The following is a 19,545-nucleotide window of genomic DNA, read 5'->3' as shown; positions in this document are numbered from 1 at the left end:
AAGAAACTTTTAATCTAGAATATCATATAATTATTTAAATTTATTGATACTAAAGTTAGGTATAGACCACCTGGGATTTTTCCTTATTTTCTATACTAACCCATACAGAAAACATGACCCAAAGCCATTGTCTGATTCTGCTAAGACTAGTATGCAACAGAGAAGGGATTTTTTTTTTATTATTATTCGGAAATAAGTAGTTATAAATATGTAGTAATTAGAACCATTTCCTCTAATGAGAGCAGCCATACTGTCCTCTGTTATGGGGAGGGACATAAACTTCACAACCATGTACATCTGGATAGTACCAAACCCAGTAAATTGTCTAGAGCAAGTTATATATTGGGTCAATTGACCACAGCTTATATTTTGTTTATACATAAATTCATAAAAGTTAGGGTGAGATTCGATATGTCCTATCACAAAACACGTCATTGGCTCACTAAAACATTGGTTGATTCACCTGCAAATTTTACTGTGGAAAGCAAAAACAAACCCCAGCTATTTCAACAACAAACAAAGAGGCACAGTTGTTGTTCTCATCCATTTTCAGAGCACATTTTTCTTTAGCAACCAACAAGCTGCAAAATAGCTCTATGGAAGCTGTATTCACAGCTTGGTTGGATTAATAAATGTGCTGCACAAACAGACTGCAGATATATGAACCTTGTTAACAACATTTGTAGATGTTGCCACCATGTAATCAAGCCACCACTACAACACATACCAAAAGATTATTACAGAAGGTCAAAGAAAAAAAAAGAGGGGGGGTCTTTAAATATTTTTAAGTGTTTACTGTTTTCTAGAATTTTTTACTAGCTTAAAGTGAAACTAAGTTTGTTACAGTATTGTTAGCTGCACTTCAATAGTGAATTTATGCCAAATTTGCTAGTAGAGATATTGCCAGACAAAGCTATAATAGCAATAATTTTTTTAAAGATTAGTTTAGCAATCATCTTTTCAAATTGAGAAAAATGAGTTGATCTTAAATTTCATAACTTTTAGAAATGACTGTGAATAACAATGATCATTATTTAGCTTCAAGCGTCAATTAGATTTTCTTCTCATGTAAGCCAAAATAGACAATGACTTCATCTAAAACTGGAAAAGGCTGCACACCAAAAAGAAAAGCTAATAAGTAACACTAAAGAAGCTTCCACTGTATTGTCCGATTTCATCCATGCATGCTTAGATCTGAGTCACATGAGAATTTTCCTGTACGACACTATGTTCCTTATCCTTTTAAAAGAAACACAGCAGTTTCTAGGAAAACTGAGGAAAGTGTGTGACAGGGAGAGAGCAATAACTATAGAATGAGGAAAAAAACCCCAGAAGTAGATAATGAAAAAAGACCACCCAAAAAAATTTACACTATTTAAACAACTGCACGAATACACCACTAGCTTCAAAAATCTTGAGTTTAAATTTCTGTCCAAGAATTCTATAAAGTCAAGTAGTTATGTATTCTTCAAAAAGGAACTAAAATACCTTCTGATATGTAAGCCCTTGTGATAAGGTACTTCATTGGTTTTAAAATACAAAAAAGCCATATAGTATTTCTCTTTAATACTTTTTTTTTTTTCAGACTGACAAAGGGAGATATACTTCATATTCCACTTAAAAAGGCAGTTTCCACGACTCACCTCATGTTGCCCAAGACACTCCCTGTTAAAGACAGAAAAATCAGAGATTTAGAAAACATGTATTTCTTTAATAAGGGACTTAAAACAGTGACAGTGCTTTTCACACAAAAATAATGCAATCTATCTTTAAAAAGTGCAAACTAAGAGAAAATCATCTATCTATGCAGATCAATGCCTTCTCTTTTTCAAGAGTTGTTTGGATTGCTGTATTTTATGACGGCAATCCCAAAATCAGTGTTTCTTGTGCAGATTAATTATAGTTTTATGTGAAATTAATAATTTTTATTTTAGAAAATGTGTTTAGAAAGTTACCTGAATTGCTTCCAAATATCTTCTCCTTTGGCTCTACTAATGTATCACTTCATATTTTTCAGTTATTTCAGAGAACTATATAGTCTACTCTTACATTTACTATTTTATCCCTTTTAGAACGGTCTACCATCCCTAGGAAAGAAAAACTGCACACCGATCACAATTGTGAAGGTATTAAACGGTGACTCATTCAAACACTGATCTCCTAAAAATGAAATCAATCTTTTGCTCAATTTATTTTTAAAAGTACCTTTTTCTTTTTACCTCTGATTTCATACCTGTCATCTCCTTCCCAAGTATTATTTTGATTTCTCTACTCAAACCTTACAAGGGACAGTAGTGAAAACATCATTAATATTCAAGTGAAAATACCTGTAAATCAGTTCCTAAAAATTTCTAGAAGAGTATTTAAAAAACAAAAACTATCCCTGATAATTTCTCTAACACAAAGCAACTACCAATAGCTACAAATGGTCTTTAGGACAGCAGGATATTAACAAGAGCAATCAGTCTTTCACCTCATATAGTAAGAAGCAGATGTAGCACAGGAGCCTGTTCTTCACTCTATACAGCTCCATTATATCCAAGATAATCTTCCTATAACCAGTTAATTTGGCTTCTAGGACCTCTGCATTCCATTGTAGCATGTTTCTGTTCCACTGCAAGGGGAGACTGCTTAGCCAGCCCGATTGCCGTCTGCCATGTAACTACTAAATCTGCGGATGAGAGGTCCTCCACAGCAACCTTGCATTCAAGTTGAGATGTAATGGTGTCAGATGAACTACTAGATGCATGAAAAACTGGCAGGATCACCGGGCTCAAAGGGTAGTGGCTAGTTGTTTGTATCCTACTTGGACACCAGTTACAGGTGGAATTCTTCAGCCTGGGACCTATCTTGTTTAATTTTTTTTTTCAGCAGTAACTTGGAAGAGACAAAATACACCAATTTTGTAGACAATGCTAAAGGACGGTGCAATCAATACATTCAAGGGCAGGGAATGTGCACTTGAAGCCTTCTCAGTCGGTAGAGCATGGGAAACTGAAAAGTCCTTGGCTAGTGTAAGCATTACCTACCAACAACTAAAACATCGGTGTGTTATCAACATTATTCTCATCCTAAATCCAAAACACAGCACTGTACCAGCTACTAGGAAGAAAATTATCCCTGCCGAAACCAGAACAGCCATTCAGAAGGATCTAGGCAGATTGGAGGAGTAGGCTGAGAGGAAATTCACGAAATGCAGAGACAGATAAAGTCCTGCACCTGGGACTAACTATATTCCAGCAACACTGCAGGCTGGGGACTGCAGGTTGGGGATATAATAGTAGTCTTTCAGCATTAAGGGGAAGTTACCAAGAAGACGAAGCCAGGCTCCTTACTGAAGTTCATAGCAGGGAGGTAAGAGACAACAACCATACTCTTAAACAAGGAAGGTTCTGACTGGATACACAGTGCGGGGGGAGAAATCAGTATAATCAAGCACTGAAAGAGGCTGTCCAGAGAGGCTGCAGAATCAATGTACTTGGGAGTTTTCAAGGTCCAGTTGGACAAAGCTGGAGCAAATTGGTCTGAATTCAGTGTTGATCTGCTTTTAGCAGGAGGCTGGAGTAGATGACCCCACCCCAAGGTACCCTCCAGCCTCAATGGTTCTGTGAAATTAACAGAGCAAGTAATTTTCCAGAAACTCCCTTTTAACTATTTACAGAAACACACACCAAATCTCTGACTGCTCATGTTCAAAGATACCAAACTATTAGAAAAAACATCAAAAAGTACTGCAAAATCTCAGTGGTAAAGGATGGAATCCCCACTAACATCCAGCCATACAGAATAGGATTATTTAAACTATTCACAATTATCATATTCGTTTAAATGCCACTGTTTTAGCAATGATTCTAAAAGCCCTGCTAATGATCTTAAGGTGTCAGATATTTTGCTTTGTAGCAACACGTTACTTTACGGTTTTGTTTACTATTATTATTTTCTTAATTCAGGAAACTTCTCTCGTATCATTTTCATTTAAAACAAAAAAAGAAAAAAGAACATTACAGTTGCAAAGATCGATCAAGGGTTAGGATATTCCAGAATTAATGTGATCTAACGCCAATAGAACCTTAATCTGCCCCAAGCACTATGAAATGTAACGATGCTTCCTCTAGTTAGAAAACTAAGCACAACTTTTCCAGTATGGTATCCTTCTCCTTTCCTTCCTCCTCTGGAGAGGAGTCTTCAGACTAAAGGAGGTGATTTTGAGGTTGGAATTCAGAGGAACTAGGAGATGTGCCCTACAATGGCTGTCTTTGCAATTTTCATATTTTTCTTTTAAGGTAGCATTGCGCACAACATGTATTAGAAAAATCAATCTTTACTAACACTATCAGTCCTTTCATACAGTGAGCACACGCTACAAAAATGTCTATTAAACAACCACCAATGCTCCTAGTTTTATGAGAGTGGTGTTCACATAGGCTCATTGCATCTGAAGAGGAAAAGATGGTTATTTTCATGTCCATCTCTACAACAGTATAAAAAGAAAAAAATCTCTTTTCATACCAAAGGAAAACAACAACCATATTTGTTTGCTTTTTTAATACTTACACTGGTATAGGAACCTCACAGGGAGGGCATGGTAATGCAGTTTGAATAAAAGCTGGCTCAGACGGCTGTTCCCAAGGACCTGCAGACTGATGCTGAGAGCAAAAGACAAAAGTAGTTGAATACAAAACACAATTGGAACTATCTGCTTGACCATAAATAAACATATCATCTGAAGAGATCCCAGTTCTAACAAATCCACTTTCTAGTAACTAACATTTTACTAATGGAAATATCAACACCCCCTACACACAAAAAATTACAATTTCATCCTTAGCATGGTTAGGGATAAGAAAATGAAGATCTGTGGCCCTAATGCTAAAAATCAAGCACAAAGCCAAACAAAAAACCAGCAAAATGATTCTAAGCATTTAATAGATGTAAAAATATAAAAATATTTCAATTACTAAACAAGTGAAATTATCATCATGCAGTGCATGCATGTGTCATGTTTAAAGATGCCAAACAATTTCTCAGTTCTAACTTGTGCAAATTTTGATAGTTTAGTAAATATCAGAGACAAAATTTATTTTTTGCTCTTACGTTAAAAGTAATTGCTTACATTTGAAATCAGACATTTGTAATACAACTCTAACAAAAATCTTGTAATTTCTTGAGTAATTATAACTGCTGAAAACTGCACGTTCAATTATATGTATTACAAAATTAATTAGATTGCAACAAAGGAGCTAGAACCACTTAGTTTCTCGGTTAAGCAGTATGCATATCTCCGTACTTGATTATTTGTATACTCTGAAGTCCAAAAGCCTCCAACACAAGACTAAGACCAAACAACTGTTGTTCATTCTTCAGAACACAAATAACACACCATTTTTCACTATTTACTTACTAAGCCAGTTTGCTTCACAAGTGCTTCATCGTGGCAGGAAACAGGGCACAAATGACCACACGTTAATGTTTTCTGGCAGGACTGACGACACGGAGGACACCGACCAAAGTGACAATAGTGTTTCTCCTGGGTAGAGTGGTGACAGGTAGGTGGTCGACTGAAGTAAAATCCAAGAATGAATCAATATGACAGCAAGAAATATGAAGTTACAGTCACTGGACAATTATGCTCAAAATATGAAGAATTGAGAGAAACAAGGTTTGTTTTTTTTTTTAAATTAGTTTACTTCTCACCTTCAGCAGTGGTTAATATGACAGTAGAATTATACAGAAATTATAAATTAAATTAAAATCAAAGTTGGGTTTGTATATTCAAACAGCTATTTCAATTCTAATTCTACTGTGTGCTAAGTAATTTTGCTATACCCCAGCAGGAAGTTTTTTCTTTTTTTTCTTTTGCTAGTCAAGTTTTCTAGGTAAACTGCCTCATGGAGGTACTTCAAAACATACCAGAGATGACTTGAAGAAGGGAGTGGGACTACAGAATTAGAAATGCTTGGCGGGACAGAACCTCCCCTTTGACAGCAGCAAGCTGCTCATGAAACCACAGCACCAAAGAGGTGTCTGATAGGGAGGATTATTGCTAATCTCCATCTGCGTAGTCAAGAATGCAGAAAACTCAGAAGTAACATCTGTAATCATATTAAAGGAATAATTTTTGCCTTCTAGAGTTACATTTTACTACTTTCTTTAAGGACACCTTAAACTCCACTGAAGAACTAGAAACACACACACTTTCTATACTGACCTGCACAGCTGTTTGCATTTGGGAGGTTTGATGGTGCGTTCTCTGCCACAGGGCACTTTAATGACAGTTTTTCCACAATTACATTTCACATCTACAGTCTCTGGACATGGATTACAACTACCTAAAAATAAATATATTAACAGTATGATAATCTGAATAAGCTACTGATTATAAAAAACGGTAACTAACATAACTCTGAATATGCACATGGTATAGTTGTCCTGTTTGACCTAAATAATAGATGGCTGTTAATTTTTTATTTCTGCTTAGTTTCAAATCCCTCTTGGGAAAGAGAATTTCACCATTCTTAGAGAATAGTAATAATAATCTTGATTATTCTACAGCTGTTAACTGGTATCAAGTTAGAAACAATCCCTCTCACATTTTAAAAAGAAGTCAGCATTATTAAAGCGCAGTCATTTGGATCACACAATACTTAAATATTTGCTATTTATACTTCAGTCTTACATACATATGAAGACATGTCATCTTTCATCTATATTCAAAAGACAGAAAAGAGACATTGAAAAACTGGTACAATAAAGTTTTGCAGATTTTGTACTATATTAAAGAAATGTTCATCCTCTGTGTATAATTAATGCTTTTTTGAAAAGACCCTCCTCCTTTATAAAGTTACTCATGCTACTAACCTGCTATATTTAAAAAAAAAAGAGATGCGTAAAATATCTATGTTTTCATTTATAGCTCTCCCACACTATTTCTTTATCAAGTGCCAACTGCTAGGTTTTATTATTAAGTAATTAACAGTAAGAATATGCATCTTCTAAAAAAAGCAAATTTAGACATGGGATTTTGGCTTACTAATCATGTTGCATTCTGAAACTTTAAAGAAAGCAATGCTTTGAAAGCATTACGACACCACAACTTGGTAAGCAATTATGACTTGTTAGCAGGATCTGAGGAGAAACACCTCAAGAAGCAGACCTCATTGACAAAAGGCTGCTGAAGAAAAAAGGATGGAAGTATACAGTCTTCATATTGCAAAGTAAATTAAATTATAATATATTATCAGCACACATAAACAGCTACTTTTACAAAATAAACTGAAGGTCTAAAGCTATGCTGCCCAGAGTGGCTAATTTGTGTACAATTTACTTAAATAGTCTGTTAACAAAGACGACTGCCTACATTCTCAAAAAGATGGAAGGGCATAGATCGCATATAAGCCTGAAGTTAAGGTGAGAGCACACTGTTCTCAAACCAAGTGTTATAATGTACTATAGTAGGAAAGAAAACATTTCTATTCCCTGGCAATACATTCTAAATTTCAGCAAGCAAATGCTTAAGAAAAAAAGATATGTAAGAATCAAACCACAAACAGAATAGATTAAGCTACCTTTTTCCAGGAACCCCTGCTAAAGGCCAAGTACTTATTATTAGCAACCTCTAATAATTCTGAGATCAGCTACTTTTTAAAGGACCTGATCTGGCAAGTTATGTCCTAGGAGGTGTACTATTTCCTTTAAAATTAGTGGTCACTGAGATCTGGCACATCACTGCAAAATTAACCTGACCTGGTATTACATACTGAAGGTAAAATAATTAATCATAACTTTCAGCAGCTATTAAAATATTGATGTATAAGGAGAAACACATGAATATAAATATTTTAAATCAAAATCATTGCCTTTATTAGGAATATTTTCAAACATTTTGACAAGATATGACAAATTGTACTAGATTGTAATTTGTTAAAGCACACAGAAGTTATTTGTTTTTCTAAATTTATCATCTGATATCATAGTTATTAGCTTCATTAGATGCAACTTTTGGCAAGAGTTAGCACTGTTTTGATAAATTACATACACTTTAACATGTATATATTTGATATTTACATTCTCAAAGTTCACTTTTGTTTTCTTACAGGCACTGCTTTATTATTTTTACACTGCTGTTAGTTATTAGAAATCATTGTCACTTTTAGCCAGGCTGTAAGATGCAAGCAGTATCAAATATAAACAGCTATTCAATGTAAAAGTTTATCCTATAATGCAGCATTAGCTCCTTAGTTTTCCAACCAGAATTTTATTCTACGATTTAGTTATCAACCAAACTAGTGCAGAAAAACAATGTTACCAGTTTTCTCCTAACAGTACAAAAAAAAAAAAAAAAAGTATTTCCAGGATTTGAGGGGTACGAGGGAGGGAGAAGAAAGGAAGGGGAAGAAGATAAGGGGCACAGTTAACAGAGAAAAAACAAAGCACTAGTTTGTGGTGACAGATTTAATAGCAGGCTAAATAGGACAACTACCACATTGTCCTGGTTTCGGCAGGGATAGAGTTAATTTCCTTCCTAGTAGCTGGTACAGTGCTGTGTTTTGGATTTAGGATGAGAACAATGTTGATAACACACCGATGTTTTAGTTGTTGCTAAGCAGTGTTTACACTAGTTCAGGACTTTTTAGTTTTCCATGCTCTACCGACTGAGAAGGCTGGAGGTGCACAAGAAGCTGGGAGGGGGCACAGCCAAACCAGCCAAAGGGACATTCCATACCATGTGACGTCATGCTCAGTACATAAACTGGGGGAAGCTGGCCAGGGGGGCCGCTGCTCAGGGACTGGCTGGGCATCGGTCGGTGGGCGGTGAGCAACTGCACTGTGCATCACTTGCTTTGTGTAGTAGTATTATTATTACATTATTATTATTATTATTGTTATTATTTCAATTATTAAACTGTTTTTATCTCAATCCACAAGTTTTTCTCACTTCTACTCTTCCAATTCTCTCCTCCGTCTCATGGGGGGGGGAAGTGAGCGAGCAGCTGTGTGGTGCTCAGTTGCCAACTGAGGTTAAACCACGACACACGTTTACCTGTCCTGTCCTCTTAAGAATCACTGCCTCAAAAGCAAGATTAGCTGAACAAGTTGTGAATTATTTCCTGAGTTGTTGCAATCTATAGTCCAGAATACTAAGGGAAATTACATAGGCTACTCAGCTGCTGTTTCAGCAGGGCAGCAGCTTCTGTGGGGAAAATTGCTGAGAGGATAGCCACTCTTTCAGTCATTCCAATTTAATCCCTTACAAAGCGAATGTCAAAGCAATCGGCCAGGATAAAAGCCACCAGGTAATCTTGGCCGTTTTCAGCATCTTTTTAACCAAGGTCACTGGACGCAGAAGTAAACTTTTTTGTTATCCTTCATATAGTCAGTAACAAGTTCTTATTTTCTCTTTTACCAGTAAGATACCAATATACATTCAAATTCCACCAACTTTTTTTTTTTTAAGCCCACTCATATCACACGTTGTATTCTAGGATTCTTAAAAACCATCCAGACTCAACCAGCACAGCCATTTCTATCTGTAGTTGGACTTTGTTATGTATATTCAGTGAACAGAATTATCTGGGGAAAAAAGTCAAGCTATGGATCTTGAATTAAGCAGCTGGAAAGGGGACAGAGTATTTTCAGAGGAACAATGCTAAGCAAAATTACCAGGTAAAAACTCAGGTTGTCATTATGTAAGCTCTAACCAGCACTAAAAATCTTTCAAACACACTGCCCCCACAAAATGCCCACATGCAATAAGGGAGAGAATTCATTAAGCACCACACAGAGTCGTGCAAGCACAGAGTTTAGCAAAAATAAACGGTATTCTGTCACTACAGGGATCCTTCACCTATTCTTACCTCTGTGGCAGCCTGAAGGACATTTGTGATTTCTGCAGCCTAGTGTCCGCCCACAGATTTGATCACAAGGTGGACAGTTTCCAGAACAGCACTATTAAAAAAAAAATACTCTATGTAACTGAAAACTTAAGACATTTCTGGTAAAAATTTGCCCTCTTCTACTATCTCATTTTTTTAATACTTCTTAAAAAAATTTTCATGCAATTTAGTCAAATTTCCTCAAATTCATGCCAGCTATAGAAAGGAGGTCATCTGTAAAGATGTTTTAAAAATTTCAAATTATAAAATAACAAGAAAACACACGTTTGAAAGCATCATTTCAATGCACTAAAAAGGCAGAGGGCTTCCAAAAAGCATAAGAACATTTTAAAAGTTCAAATTCTTATAATATTTTAATCCAAAATAATTTCAGAAGATTACACATATGATATCCAACAGTTTTCCCCATTACTCTGCAATTTCTTCCACTTTTATACTATATCGTCCCTGGCACAAAAGTGTTTTGAACACCTTTTACCTTTGCAATAAAGGTCAGATAACTTTAGGATCAGTTATCTACATTCTGTTCTTATGTAAAGTAGTAACGTGGAAGAATCAGAACACATCACACCACCACCACATTGGTGGATGCCAGGTCAGGAGAGAACCCCATCTTTTCTATTAACTTGAAAGGTACCCTCCTTCCAAACCGTGTAAGGAAGGATGCCAATTAGGAAGAGAAACCGGGATTTTTTTAGCATAAATTAAAGATGTCAAGATTGCATTTACTTGTTTTGCCATCTTTTCACATAAAGTAAATTCACTGTAATAATAATAATAATACTCAAAAATACCTAAGAATAAAACTGTATTTTTCATGCCTCTGTGGTAATAAGTCCAACTTTCGTAATGTCTTAATTCACACATAGCAGACAACTTTCAGGCCTTCTTGAATCAATAAACTGAAAAGATAGGTCTGAGCTATCAATCATTCCTTTGACTTGAAATGAGAAGGGAAACAAAACCCAAATTCCCAATTGTCAGACCACTGCTCTTTGCAGTGATGCATATTAGAAGATGGGATGGATGGAATGCTGCATTGTCAAAAATAAGAGTATGTCCCTTACAAAGTTATGAGATATTCCCAGCTCTTCCTACAAAGTAAGGAAATAAATGGATTTAACTACTCAGGAATGCATAAAGCATCAGTAACTACTCAAGTCTCTGAAAGCAAAACTGCCTTCTGGAACTGGAAAGTTGTCAAAATCCCCTCCCAGTTTTTAAGGCCACCGAGTTTTTCTTGGTGACATGCTGTTCAGAGAATTCTGGTACACTGCAAACTAATTTGAATGACATTGAAGAAAACTCTTCTTTCTATACAATAACATGAGGTGGAAGAAGAGATTGATGTGATTTATATATAATATAAAATATTATCTAAATAAAAAATGTTTTCTAAACAATACATTTTAGAAAGATCATCTCTGGTCACTTACCTTTCTCCTACATTGGTGCTTTTGGCAATCACGAATTTTAGTACACTTTGTTTCACACAGATATGGCTTATGACATGGCATGCGTTTAGTGTGCTTTCCACAGCGACACTGTTTTTCAACTTCCTGGGCAGCAAGATAGGGGAAAAAGCAGGGTATTTTTAATCAAAAAAAAAAAGTGGAAAATAAAGTGTTCTACTACTAGCTGTAAAGAAAAGTTCATGGGCGAATAACATTACAATGCTCTATCACAACGGGAAGTATATCACATGCTCGAAGCAGATTACCTATCTGTGCAATAACTACTCGGGGACCTTGTGTCAGTATTGCAAACACTGTGCTCTAGATGACACCTCACTGTAGCCTTGGTATCACCAAGAGGGAAGCCACTTCAAGGGCTTTTGCTCTTGATATAATATTGCAAAATATTATTTTCTTACTAACAGGGAAATAATGTTATGTTACAGCATCTTCCATTTCACTAATGAAGAAATAGCATAAGACAAAGCAGCAAGGAAGCTAGAAGAGCTGGGGAAAAAATTAAGTGCCTTTATGGCATAATTAATTCAAAAAAACCCAAACCAAAAACAACCCAAAACAATAAAACCCTCATCCATGCCTCAATTCAGATACATAATGCTCAACTATTAATTCAGAATTGTGCTGAGGCAGGGGAGGAATAGGGAAAAAATGTGTTGCTTTTAATGAACAGAAAGTCATAGATTTTGTGATAGGTATGACTTCATTTTTCTTAGGAGACTATGCCTGTTCCAGGCATATAGTGTTTAAAAACCCTAACGAAATGTGAGCCTGCTACAGTAAGACTAACCTGTCTGCATATTTCACAGGGACCTCGATGACAGCGCTGTGAACATTTATGGATGCCACATTCCAGAACTTTGTCACAACTATCACCACAGGTGGGCACATCTTCTGTACAAGGCAATGTGAACTCTAGACAAAGAAAGAGAAATACAAGCAAACATTTAGAAAAAAAGCCAAAATATTTAGAAAAAATGCACTGTGTAATATGACTTCAAATGCCAATTCTCTCTCATTTTTTTTAAAAGCTTCTCTAGAATTACGCAATTATTCACATCGCCAATTAAACCCCTGGTACTAAATAAAGCTTTGGAAGAATTAATCAAAAAAGTTAATACAAGCTGTCACAGTTCACTGTTTGTAAGAACTTTTTATGGATCCTGCCGTGCAGAATTAACCTAAACTACTGACTGTCAAAGACTGGATGACTTTTTTTCTTCATTTATCCTATTTAAAAAAAAAAAAAGGCAGCTTACTTGATTTTTCACATGGACAGGACCTTTTCCCAGAACGAGGACAGTCTCCACAGGGACCAGCATGACAAACTTGTTCACATGTGTGATTACCACAAGGCAAAGGTTTCCCACACACCTGGATAACTCAGAGAAACCAAGTGAATGCAATGTAACAGAACTACATAACAAGACAAAGCAACCCAAGGGGAAAAACTAGGGGTGGGAGATGTCTGGATGGAACTTAACTTTTTCCTGAATTTTGTTAATCTTATATTCGCTGAGTTCACCAAATAAAACTGATCACCCCTGCAGTGATCCTGGCTGGAAGACCACTGTATACTGAGGAGTTAGTGGTTCACGTAACAGTTAACCTGAGTACTCCCCAGCCCGTGTTGTGCTGCACATACAGCTTGGCCTTCAGGCCTGTGTTGTGCTGCACGTATCCCTTGGCCACAGGATAAACTTCTTGTAGCAGAGGAGATTGGAGGCAGCTCCCACTTGGTACAAGTGATTATGCCACCTGCATGTCCTTGCCTTTATCTAAAAGTGCAGCAAGAAGTTCTCATCTCAACATCCTTTATGTTTGACAGTAGAAATTATGAACAGAGTTGCTTTCTTGTAACAAAATCCTACAATAGCTTCAATGACCAAAATGGGGTAACCCTTTCTACAGATGGGGTCTGCATTGCATGCTGCACATGGATCAGGGTCCCATTCAGTGCTGCACAGCTTGGGGTTCCCAGCATCTAAAGGGCCATACTATTATTTATATTATACTCCCTTTCTCTAGAGTGTTGGCCGAAATAAATCGCATTTTAATTGATACTTTACAGAGGCTGAGTGCCTTTCTTACTGGGATCGTAATGACCAAGTACCTCCTGGTGCAACCTCCCCCCCACCACTTAATTTTTTTTAATTATTTTTATTTTTTACAGTCTGTCAATCCATAGCCTTGGTCCTAAGAATGAGCTGCAAATACACTTCAAAGAATGAATCACAAAGCTTTCATTCTGTTACAGTCACTAGAAGTAAATAAGCATGAAACTCTTATCTACTAAGCTGTGGTTTCATGCTTGTTTTTGAAAATAGCAGCTGAAATTTCAACCTCAAGTACAAGAAAATAGAATATACAAGGTCAAATTCACTGCTATCTTAACCCTAGCACAATTCCAGAACAGTGACATTTACTGTCAGAAATGAACTGGGCCACCAAGTAGATCCATTCTCAAACACTGCTGCTTACATATTTGATTGCACTTTCAAAACCTAAAAAATAAAATTATTCTCTTACTAAATGAGTTTTTCCAATCCTTAATGCACTGAGCAATCAAATTTTATAAAGATGAGAAATAAGCTAAAAAGCACAGCTTCAACATACCTGATCACACTGCCACTGAGGACTTGCACAAAGCCTTTCCGCTGTCTGTCTTCCACAGATGCATCGTTGTTTACTAACTCGTGGACAAGGCTGACAATCTCCTGTATGTAATTGCGAAGTGACATTGAGAGTAGGAATTGCAAAAGAATGATGTATCTTAACAGTTAAAACAAATAACTACTCCTCTGAAGTTTAAGAAGGCAGGTCTACCTGTGTGACAGGAATTCTCACAAGCGTGCTGTCCACACAGCAACGTTCGTCCACACGGCAGGCGACATGACCATTCCTTGGCACTGCACCTTCGGGGCACTGGTTTAGCTTTCTTACAGTGACAGGTTGTTGTGACCATCTTTGGGCAAGGTGGACAGGGTCCTAAGTACAGGAAAAAGAATATCTCACTAATGGCCATTCAGCAAATGCAGCCTTGACTACATCTGGTTTATTCTGAGAATTTTAAATATAGTTAGCAGATTTTAAATAAAACTATGTAACAGCTACATAAATACAGGTCACACAACCAAGAGACGCAATGGATTTACCTGGATGACAAAGCAGCAAACATTTATGACCACAAGAAGGTTTGAATTCCCTCTCACATATCTGACCACAGGAGTGAGGTACCAGCCACGGGTCCAGTGTCGGATTCTCCACTTTTCCACAGTAACAATAATACCTACTGGGAGTTTCAGACCGTTTGTATTCAAACCTACATTTTGGACTACAACATGGGAAAAAAGGAGTGAAAGAAAATAAATTTTTTGAAGAATTTTTTAAAAAGAAAAGCAGTTTTTATCATTTCAGTTTCCCAAGATTGTTACCAGGCTACCGATTAACATTTTTCAAATACTGTAACCAATAACAACATAATTAAATTTATAATATACAGTAAAGGTCTTGCTATATGTCAGATTTTACAATATATTCATTATAATGTCTAAGGAATTGTCCTATCACTGCAATCTTTTTTCTCTAAGAATATATACAAAAAACTCAGTGTAGCAAGCATACAGAACAATTTTTATGTAATACCAAAGGAATGTATGCAACAAAGAGACAACCTACTTAAACAGAACAAATCAAAAAAAGAGATTAAAAAACAGGTTTTTACCAGTAGCAATTTATAAGCTATGTAAAACAAGATTTAGTGATGCTATTAAAGCTATGCACAGTATTTAAGATTTTATCTGAAATATTTTAGAGCGTATCAGTTCAGCATCTTAGACATTATAAGATGCACACCTTTATTTGTTATCCTTGATGGTGTCAGATATGAAAAAATACATTACTCCTAAAGGTAGATGGTACCAAAGGTCTGGAACTTGCAAGTGCCACAAGCCCTGAAGGCTTTCAGGTGCAAGCCATGGATGAGGGAGGCAACATAAGGAAGGAGAAACAAAGCAGCTCCCGTTTCTGGCTACACTGGGAAAAGACAACAGACAAGGAGCTCTTCCTCAGAGAAGAACAGAGGCTTTGAAAGACCTATGCCACTCATTTTTATCAAATAAAATGGCAATGTGCCCTTATATAATACATTACAGGCCATAAACCATGTCTCCATGGTGACTGCACAGTTTTATCATGTACTTAAATGTTAAGTAAATACCATTCACCTGGAAATTTTTTCATTATAAACATTATGCTTAAACACAAAACTAGTTTGTAGTAGAATAGGCATTATTAACTTGAGACGCTGCAAGCCAACAACTTTATACCTGATTTCCTAAGCAAACCTGCTCTCTGACATCCCACAGTAATAGAGCTTTTGAATCTACCAGGCATTTTCAACCAAATTTAACAGAGGACCGTGTCTGAAAAATATTACTAAAAGTTTCCACATAAAAGTAGGTGGGCAAATAAAGCATAGAACAAACACGCACAGAAAAATCTTGACTGAACTTTCAGACACAAATCTACTGAAAAAGCAAGCTTCATTATTCATGCAGCCATAATATTACCTTCTTCTTTATACAATCTCATGTAAAACTGTAAGACTGGCTTTAATGCTTGAGTTATACAGAGACTTAAAAAAAAAAAATCCCTAAATCTTGCTATTTTACAACTGTTTTTTTAAATTTATTTCACAGTGCCAATTTTAAAAGTGACAAATATGTAAAGCCATTCAGAAATAAATATTAGAAGCCGAGACAGAAGATAGATAAGTTACCTTGTCAGAGGTTAAAACAAATTTGATGCAGCAGGTTTTTAATATCACTATAAAATATTCCTGAATCATGTTAATGAAAACTTAAAAATAATTCAGAAAAACAGTAGAAAAGTCAGGCTTCTAAACTTTTTTTTTGGTGTGCATGTTGTTTACAAGTACCATTCCTTTCTAAAGTAACTCCAGTTCACATACGTTTCACAATAAAATTATCTTTGTAAGTGTACCACGAAGAGCTCACCATGGCCAGGGATAATCTTTCTTCCCAAAATCATCATCCGTCAAAGGAGAAGACACAAGGAAAAGGCTGTCCTTGGCCCACTTTTGGATGCACACCAGGTGAAATATACAAAAGCATCCACAACAGCTCCAGACCTAAAGAGCAGATATAAGTGCCAATTGCTTTATATTAGGTTTCTTTCTGTTTCCATTGATGAACATCCATAATATCTAAAGAAATACAAGCTTGCTATTTTTCCATTTAAGAAAGTGGGTTTCCAAAGATAGATTATACCTATTGTTAAATTAATACAGGCACTTTTACTGTTACAGATTCATACCTATAGTCTTTTTTCCTGCTGCTGTGGGAAGTTTTTGCCAAGGCTTATGGAGCCCAAAATACTCATATAATCACAGAAATGTTGATTTAAACACACTGTTGGAGGTCATGTAGCACAACCTTGTGCCCACAGTAGGACTATTGCCAACTTAGCTCAGTTCAGTTACAGCTTTGCCTAGCAAAGTTGGAAAGATCCTGAAGGATGGGGACTCCACAGCCATCCTAGGCAACCTGCTCCAAGTGTCATACTACCTTCCTAGTACCCATCTGCACCCCCCAGGCCCCAGTTTGTGCCATTGCCCCTTATTACACCACCTGTCACCACAAAGATGACTTTGGCTTTAGCCACCTTCACAACTCCAAGTAGACAGAGGCTGCAATCATATCATCCCTTAGCCTCCTCTCTGCTAGACTAAACAAGCCCAGCTCTCCCTCCACCTCTCTCCCTGTCCCATACTCTAGGTCTCTAGACATCTTGGTAATAAAAGTACTAAAAAGATTTTTTCCCCCTTCCAAACTTTAGGATTTACATACAGTGCTAGTAAGAAAAAGATTTGATTAGAAGTGTGGCTTTCAACATAGTATCTTTTGTTCAAAGAGCAAGAGAGGTATAAAACAGAACAGAATTAAAAGCAAATGTCTTTAAGAGAAAGTTGATTTTGCCAGTATCCTGTCTCCATCGCTAAACCTTTATGTTCTTGTTCCCAGTGTACTTCTCTTTGTCAGTTCTGGAGTGAAATCATAAGCTTTTACTTAGAATACCAGCCTGCTGCTGGAAAGCAATTTAAATAACAGAAATGCAGTTTTATGACTTTGGTACTTCCCACATATTGATGTCTTAAATTGTCAGCTTAGAATGAGTATAACAATTTGGTAAGAGAAATGCAACAGAAAATTTAAGTTTGAACTTCTTTATTTTTTAAATAACTTATGGCATTGTTATAAAATTATACTGTGAAAACAAGGAGAATTTCCCCATTAACTTATAGAGAACAAAGTCAATGACATAAGTTTCTGAAAGTACAGTAACTAACTGCCCAGAACTGAAGTTAAACAGGAGACGTTAAGTTAACAAACACACTTGGCTAAAATGTTACAGATTCAAGATAACTAACAAACCACTGAGTTATAAAAGAAGACTTCCAAGTTGCCAAATCATCTCACTTGGGCTGAGATGAGATTAACTCTATCAAGAGACACTGAACTTTAAAATCAAGCTAAACATATACGTTAAGGTCTGAAAAAAATATGGATTAAATATGTTAAGAATTCATGCAAAACATATTGCATTTCTTTCTAATAAAAAGTTAATGACTACAATTTCATTGGATACTTGTAGTCCATGTACATCCAGCATAAGAAGTTACAGATTTTCTGCGCTTTTTTTCTTTTAATGTTAAACATACATTTGCAAACATGTATTTGATTCTAGTAACTGTAACAGAAACAGGGTTGGGCCTGTCAACTTCAAAAGGAAGTTGATACATAAAAGTGAAAGAGATTTGTCCTGAAATCTCTCCCATGAAAAATGTACCTATATGAATTCAGACAAGCTCCTCAGACATGCCACCTTTCTCTTTCACCTGATCAGCATTTGGAGCAGCGAAGTTTATCTTAGCTCCCCTGCTAGAAATCTAACAAGAATATTTCCTGACTTCCTACTATTTCTTGCTTTAGTGTTTGCTACAACACAGTTTATTGAATACACCATTGCAAGCACTGGCCTTCCTGCTCTTCTTTTTTTCATCAGCTACTCTCTAAAATTTAAAAATAACTATTTTACATTACGATAACAAACATATGTCAAAAAATACATACTCTGATTACAAGCTACATATATATAAGCACTTATTTCTTCAAGTGTTTGAAAAATCCAGAGATGCCCCATGTTGCATTTAGTACTCTATCATTTTAAAACTATCAATCCCAAGAATTACCTTAGTAATATAATTAAACACAAGTTATTCAGACAGTTATATTTGCTTCATTCTAAAAGACTATTGTAAAATACTTACAGCTTGGTTCCTTTTAACTGAAGCAATGCAGATCAGACACGTCATAGCCCCCGACTGAAAAGCTTCATTCATGTACTGTCTTGTACGTTCCAGTTCACTTGCATCTCCATCTTTAATGTATAAAGATTTTTTAAAGCAACCAGTAATGTTTGATCTGCTATTCTGTACATGTTGAGACTGCTGTAAAAGTATATATACTTTTTTTCTCTGAACAGAGGCCAGGCACATATTATTACAAAACCAGATTATTAGAAGTACTTAAGACAGTCTCAAAACTATACCATTGATTCTGCATAAAAAGGCAAGAACTACTGCCAGCATGCATTGTTGGGAACAAATATTTTTAATACAAGTAATCAGAATAAAGTGTTTTCCCTCCAATTGTGGAAAAATTCTAATACACAGCCAATAATACAGCATTGTTTATGCTTTCATACCAAAATAAAAGTCAATAAAAGAAAAAAAAATTTACCAGTTTGACTGGTGTAAATGGTGAATGTTTTGGCCAAAATCTTTCCTTGTTTTACTTCAGCATCTTCCTCATCATCTTCAGATGAGGAGCTAAATTGGTCTTCAACTAGCTTTTTTGCTGCAGCCTGATTAGCCTTCTTAATTTCATCAAATTTCTTCTGTGAAGATAATTCTATTAAGAGAACAGATTAATGATGATTAATACCATGACAGTTAATCATAATGCCACATTCAGTTCTACATGCTTTCAACCGTCCTTTTCTTTAAAGAGCTTGCTGATTTTATGTTTTTAATGGCAGTACGTTGCTACATTTTCAATACCACCCAAGAAGAGATGAATTGTATTTTCTTCTTTACT

The 19,545-nt window shown here is 35.9% G+C and overlaps 1 protein-coding gene across 1 annotated transcript in view; it reads right to left on the bottom strand.

Annotated features, from left to right (window-relative positions):
* Positions 1-19,545, bottom strand: part of NFXL1 (nuclear transcription factor, X-box binding-like 1) — a 47,649-nt gene that overhangs the window by 27,520 nt on the left and 584 nt on the right. Inside the window, exons 2-15 of the mRNA XM_009335223.1 lie at positions 19,189-19,359; positions 18,717-18,826; positions 16,384-16,517; positions 14,521-14,699; positions 14,192-14,353; positions 13,982-14,082; positions 12,625-12,739; positions 12,156-12,280; positions 11,330-11,452; positions 9,855-9,945; positions 6,209-6,329; positions 5,402-5,558; positions 4,555-4,646; positions 1,644-1,665 (exon numbers count right to left, since the gene is read on the bottom strand). Coding sequence (XP_009333498.1) covers positions 1,644-1,665; positions 4,555-4,646; positions 5,402-5,558; positions 6,209-6,329; positions 9,855-9,945; positions 11,330-11,452; positions 12,156-12,280; positions 12,625-12,739; positions 13,982-14,082; positions 14,192-14,353; positions 14,521-14,699; positions 16,384-16,517; positions 18,717-18,826; positions 19,189-19,359 — 1,703 coding nt within the window. The remainder of the gene's footprint in view (positions 1-1,643; positions 1,666-4,554; positions 4,647-5,401; positions 5,559-6,208; positions 6,330-9,854; positions 9,946-11,329; positions 11,453-12,155; positions 12,281-12,624; positions 12,740-13,981; positions 14,083-14,191; positions 14,354-14,520; positions 14,700-16,383; positions 16,518-18,716; positions 18,827-19,188; positions 19,360-19,545) is intronic.

Source organism: Pygoscelis adeliae, unplaced genomic scaffold (genome assembly GCF_000699105.1).
Source record: "Pygoscelis adeliae isolate BGI_AS28 unplaced genomic scaffold, ASM69910v1 Scaffold21, whole genome shotgun sequence".
NCBI lineage: Eukaryota > Metazoa > Chordata > Aves > Sphenisciformes > Spheniscidae > Pygoscelis > Pygoscelis adeliae.
This window is presented reverse-complemented; position numbering and strand designations above follow the sequence as displayed.